This window comes from Bison bison, unplaced genomic scaffold (assembly GCF_000754665.1).
Source record: "Bison bison bison isolate TAMUID 2011002044 unplaced genomic scaffold, Bison_UMD1.0 scf7180017864037, whole genome shotgun sequence".
Classification (NCBI taxonomy): Eukaryota; Metazoa; Chordata; class Mammalia; order Artiodactyla; family Bovidae; genus Bison; species Bison bison.
In genome coordinates, this window is record NW_011494609.1 from 2,085,323 (window position 1) to 2,091,691 (window position 6,369).

The 6,369-nt window shown below is 40.9% G+C and overlaps 1 protein-coding gene across 1 annotated transcript in view; it reads left to right on the forward strand.

Moving 5' to 3' along the window:
• PIGP (phosphatidylinositol glycan anchor biosynthesis, class P) overlaps window positions 1-5,734 on the forward strand; it is a 12,761-nt gene extending 7,027 nt beyond the window's left edge. Inside the window, exons 3-5 of the mRNA XM_010834831.1 lie at window positions 2,427-2,499; window positions 4,594-4,712; window positions 5,538-5,734. Of these exons, the coding sequence (XP_010833133.1) occupies window positions 2,427-2,499; window positions 4,594-4,712; window positions 5,538-5,650 (305 nt within the window). The 3' untranslated portion in view covers window positions 5,651-5,734. The remainder of the gene's footprint in view (window positions 1-2,426; window positions 2,500-4,593; window positions 4,713-5,537) is intronic.
• Window positions 5,735-6,369: the final 635 nt, after the last annotated feature.

Genomic DNA, 6,369 nt, shown 5'->3' on the forward strand with positions numbered 1-6,369 from the left:
CACAGTGTATTGAAAATAGCAGTTTACTCATCTCTGGTCCTCTGCTTGGGGAGGGCAGAGGCCATCTCTTTCGGGTTCACCATTGTCTCACACTTCTGACATACAGAATTCTGTAATACATATCTGTTGAAAAAAATGTTAATCTTTTATCATAGTTGAGACAGGTGGTTTGAAATTTGTCTCTGGCACTTGGGCAGGGCTTCCCTGCTGGCCCAGATGGTAAAAAATCTGCCTGCAAAGCAGAAGACCTGGGTTCAATCCCTGAGTCAGGAAGATCCCCAGTGTTCTTGTCTGTAGAATTCCATGGACAGAAGAGCCTGGTGAGCTACAGTCCATGGGCTTGCAAAGAGTCAGACATGACTTAATGATAACACTTTAACTCTACCTTGGGCAGATGACGTAACATGTCCAAGATACCAGTTCCTCATCTGTAAAACTAATATAATACCTCCTAGGATTGTTTTGAGGAAATGAAATAATACATGTAAAGTGCTCAGAGGGCTTTCCTGGTGGCTCAGTGGTGAAGAATCTGCCAATGCATGGGACCCAAGTTCAATCCCTGGGTTGGAAAGATCCCCTGGAGAAGGAAATGGCAACCCACTCCAGTATTCTTGCCTAGGGAAATCCCATGGACAGAAGAACCTGGTTGGCTGCAGTCCATGAGCTCTCAAAAGAATCAGACATGACTTAGCAATTCAACAACAATGACAAAGTGCTTAGAAGTGTGCTTAGCCCAAAGTGAGTGCTCAGAGGTTGGCTGTTGTTATAACAGATACAGCAGTAAAGGCCACAGAAACTTGACGTGGCAATAAGACTGTGCTCTAGGAGATAAAGCATGTCATGAATCAGAACAAGGTAGATAAATTCACCTTTACGCCACTAATTGTCTGTCGTTGTTTCAACCTTGTAGGAATGAAGTGTAGAATACCTACTGCATATAAAGAAAATTGCTAGGTGCTATAAGAATTACAGCAGTTCTTAAGGCATAATTTCTGCCCTTAAATTGATTAAAATAGTATGAGTTAAGACATATTTTTGTAAATAGTATGGGTTAAGTGTGAATTGCATAAATTAAAACATCAGTTCAGTTGCTCAGTCATGTCCGACTCTTTGCGACCCCATGGACTGCAGCATGCCAGGCCTCCCTGTCCGTTACCAGCTCCCGGAGTTTGCTTAGTCTCATGTCCATCAGGTTGGCAATGCCATCCAACCATCTCATCCTTTGTTGTCCCCTTCTCCTCCCGCCTTCAATCTTTGCCAGCATCAAGATCTTTTCCAGTGAGTCAGTTCTTCGTATCAGGTGGCCAAGGTTTTGGAGCTTCAGCTTCAGCATCAGTCCTTACAATGAGTATTCAGGACTGATTTCCTTTAGGATGGATTGGTTTGATCTCCTTGCAGTCCGAGGGACTCTAAAAGAGTTCTCCAAGACCACAGGTCAAAAGCATCAATTCTTTGGCGCTCACCTTTCTTTATGGTCCAGCTCTCACACCCATACATGACTACTGGAAAAACCATAGCTTTGACTACACAAACCTTTGTCAGTAAAGTAATGTCTCTGCTTTTTAATATGCTGTCTAGGTTTGTCATAGCTTTTATCCCAAGAAGCAAACATCTTTTAATTTCATGGTTGCAGTCACCATCTGCAGTGATTTTGGAGCCCAAGAAAATAAAGTCTGTCACTGTTTCCATTGTTTCCTCATCTATTTGCCATGAAGTGATGGGACCGATGCCATGATCTTACGTTTTTTGAATGCTGAGTTTTAAGCCAGCTTTTTCACTCCTCTTTCACATGAATTAAGACATACTTGTTTTAAGTAAGACTTGTTTAGTTGGTATAGAGTTTCAGATTCACACGATGAAAAAATTCCAGAAATATGTTTAACAGCAGTGCAAATATATTTAACACTACTGAACATTACGATTTCAAATGGTGTTTATGGTTTTTTAACCACAGTTTTTTAAAATGACTAGTAGGTCTTGCCCAGGAAATCTCATGGACAGAGGAGATGGTGGGCTACAGTCCATGGCATCACAAAGAGCCAGACACAACTTAGCAACTGAACAGCAGCGGCACACAGTCAGGCAGATTGTGATTTGGGAAAATAGTTCCTGATGGAAATGTGCCATAAAAGGGAGAGTAAGTGACCTAGCAATGTGGAGTATAGGATTTTGTAAAAAATTAAACTTTGTGTATAGAATAATAGTTGTAGATATTGAAACAATAAAGTCCATGGCTAAAGGAAAAAAAAAAACTCGTAGAAAGTAATTGTGCAAGGTGTTACAGAAATGGTACAAATAAGGAGGAAAAAGTCATTTCTCAGTTAATCAAGGAACGTTCAAAGGACCTTTTTTTACTTGAATCTTGATAAATCAGATGCATGCCTTACTGACCTTTTTTCCTTTTTTGTTTTCCCCCTCTTCTGCAGTACTGTATCTTGTGTGGGCTTTTGTTCCTGAATCTTGGCTAAACTCCTTAGGCTTAACTTATTGGCCTCAAAAGTAAGTTTAATATATTTCTTAAATAAAGTGAGAGTATATCAGTGTTGTTTTGAAGGATCAGATTTTTCCTCAAGACTTTTTCAAATCTTATATTTAATCTTTTAAGATCTGCACATAACCATATAGAAACGTAAAGCTTAAAAAAAAATCATTATTGATATGTTTCTGCTTAAAGATGGTGGGCTGAATGTACATCTCTATCTCCACTTCCTTCCAAAATCTTGATAAAATAAGCCTATAATAAAAAATAATTGTTAAAATATAAACCCACAGGAGCAAATAAAGGGACAGGAGAGATGTATCAATAAAATCTGGGAAGTGGATTGCAGACAGGTAGAGAGGTACCTGACTTAATTCCCACTGTCCCACGTCAGTCATGCAGGAGGCAGCCAGAGCCTCTGTGCCCACACACAGAGGCCCAGACATTGGAAGTGTGGCTACCTCTTTACATTGTATTTCTTGTTCAGGCTGAAACAGTTGTTTAAAGAGCATTTGGCCCTCCAATCCTCCTCAGCCTTTAAAGCTGAGAGACAAACCCTCCCCTGCAGAAGGAGTTTTACACGCTGGAAAGACTGAATTGAGCCTGTAATCTGGGGTACTCTAGGTCTATGTAGGCACCTTACTGAAAACAGGAATAAGTGAGAATCTGCTTTGCTGAAGTGTGAGTCCTCCCAAGCACCTGTCCTACCTCCCACCTCCTCCCAGCAAGATCGGAGGGTCCTCCCTGAGAAAGCTGGCTCAAAGGCTTCTGAAAACGAGAGGTCCACCAGGGCAATGACCAGGTCTCCCATAGTGAGGGTCATCAGTTGGCCATTCCAGTCCGCATATGCACAGTGTTTCCAATTAACTTGTTAGTACTTCATCTGTATTTCTTCAGTGTTTCCCCCGACATGTCATCTCCCCGTACTTCATATGTAAATGTGAGTGGACAACCACAACTTACCAGACATGAAAAGAAAGCCTCTAAAATGAAATAAAAGAGAAAAAGCAAAAGAAACTTGAAAGAAATGGAGATAATGCAAAGAACAAAAGAAAACGTTAACAAAATCCTCAGAGATAAGAAAAGAGTATAACTATGAAGCAACAGAATGCTATAAATAAAAAATGTTCAGAGAATTACTGCATAGAAATTATAACTATGATAACCAAAATTAACATTTTAATTGAACGTTTAGAAGAAACACCGAAAGTGATCTCCAGAAAGTAGAATGCTATGCTATGCTATGCTAAGTCACTTCAGTCGTGTCCGACTCTGTGTGACCCCATAGACGGCAGCCCGCCAGGCTCCCCCGTCCCTGGGATTCTCCAGGCAAGAACACTGGAGTGGGCTGCCATTTCCTTCTCCAGTGCAGGAAAGAGAAAAGTGAAAGGGAAGTCGCTCAGTCGTGTCCTACTCTTAGTGACCCCATGGATTGCAGCCTAACAGGCTCCTCCGTCCATGGGATTTTCCAAGCAAGAGTACTGGAGTGGGGTGCCATTAGAGTATAGCAAAACAGAAAATAGAGACAAATGAGAGAAGTAAAACAGCAAAAAATCCAAGTCTTAGAAGTTCCAGAAAGAGAAAATGGCAAGAAAGAAAGAAATTACACACCAATAAAACTTGAGAGCATTTGACATGCTTAAATGTATCAAGAGGCATATTAGAATCTGTCAGAGAATTTGAGAATTGATTATTGATAGGCACATGGAAAACCAAGCAAACAGACTAAAAGTGGTAACTACTACAAAAAATTGTACAAGACGTAAAATAATAATATATTATGGTGCTCAGTTGCAAACGTTATTTATATAAACATTTTCATGTCCATATTACCAAGTTCAGAGAAAATATCTGAAGTTGAAAACAAATCAAGAAGCAATGAATGATATGAGAATGTTGTATAGAAAATAGGAGGTAAACGCCAAAAGAAACAGCTCCCGTGCCCGAAAACAAGAGAAGCCCACTTTCCACAACTAGAGAAAGGCCAAGTGTAGCAGTGAAGACCCACCATAGCCAAAAGATAAACTTTAAAAGTGTGTTAACTTGGTGATGGACTCTTGAGAACTGCAGCTTTCTGTGAAGTCTGTTGCCTGTTTTAACATTCTCTTCTGCAGGTATTGGGCCGTTGCTCTGCCTGTGTATCTCCTCATTACCATAGTCATCGGTTACGTCCTCTTATTTGGAATAAACATGATGAGTACCTCTCCACTTGACTCCATTCATAATATCACAGGTAAATTTACATCCGAGGAAAGTGCTAGGGGAGGCAGGAGCGGGTATTAACACTTTTATCAAGAGAAGCGACCAAAAGCAGGCTACGGCAAGTGACACATGGTCGCAGTAGAAAGGACCTTTGAGAAATAGATCAACAGTTACACCAGAGAAAGTGGTCACAGGGCACAAATAAGCTTTTGTGAAAACACTGTTTAATAGCGCTAGTTAACAGCCACAAATATGTAATGTGTTCCCTGGAAACTCTGCGAGAAATTTCTGTCATCCTAAACAGGCTGTGCAGATCCAGGAATGACAGAAGAGGTCCCTGCAGACTCTGTCTGGGAGGAAGAACTTGGGTGGCGGGGGGAGGGTGTCCTCGGGGTCACTGTGTACCCCAGACACAGTTATGTGGTCAGAAGAGTCACAGGTAACCTACTGTGTTCCCTGCATGTTTGGTTGGAATTACAGCAGATAGACAGTTTGTACAAAGAGGGGAAATTGTAAAGTTTATATGAAGGATTGTACCAAATAGTTTCATAGTTTTGGGGTGTTGGTGTAATTCTGTTTCTGTGAGCAATGTGCAATGGGACTTGAATCATCATTGTACAGTTGAATGAAACAATTTCTTATCCAAGTTAGAGGTTGCAAAAAGTGCTTTGCTGGTTTTTGTTCTAATTGGGACATTTCTTCTAAAAAGAGGATTTGAGGGGCCTTTTAATTACATCACACAGGGTATTTGTCCTTATCCAAACGTTAGCCCAGTACACTACATGGTGGGTCTCCACAAGCACAGAGACTGTTGAAGAGATTACTTGGATAAACAGAGCCTTTTGTCTTCTTACAGATAACTATGCCAAAAACCAACAGCACAAGAAAGACCAAGAAGAGGCCATCCCAGCACTAAGAGATATTCCTATTAGTGAAGTAAACCAAATGTTCTTTCTTGAAGCTAAATAACTTTACACCAAGAACTTAATTGTATGTGGACTAATACCAAACATTTATTGTAAATTTTTGACATAAAGGTTTGAACCATACTAATTTAGACTGTCTTTCGGATTAATATCCAGTGTTGAAATGTAAAAAAAAAAAAAGGAGGTTGAATTTCTTTTATATTAAGTTCTAATAATATTATAAATGTTATCAAATAGTAGTTACTAATGGACAGAAGAAATATTGCATTACTATATGGCAAAAAGGCATTCACGTTGTAATTTTCAAAGGGCAGTTATATCCTCCCCACTGTTTGTTCTTCGAAGCCCAAAATTCAAACTCTCAGACTTTGGAGAAGACATTTAATGTGTCCTCACCGTCAGATATGTGTCTAAGGGACAACTACGTGGGTGGTCAGGGAGGGCTGCTGAGAGGAGACAGCTGGGGTTGAGATTTGATCGGCAGAATCAGTCGTCATTTAGGAATATGAGCAGGGCAGGAAGGAGCTTTCTGTACTGAACAGCCAGGGCAGAGACCTGCCGGTTGAAGGAGCTTGTTGTGTCGTACGGCCCGCAGGCCAGCAGGGGGCCTTGTGCTTGCTTGCTGCGGGAGGGCGTGAGCATTGTGTGGGCCCGCGTGAGATGTCAGGTTTACCTGTCACTATTATGGGTGTGAGGCACTTTAGATACTGAACCATCGGGAGGTTTTAAGGAAGAGTGACGTGGCCCGATCTGTGTCTTTAA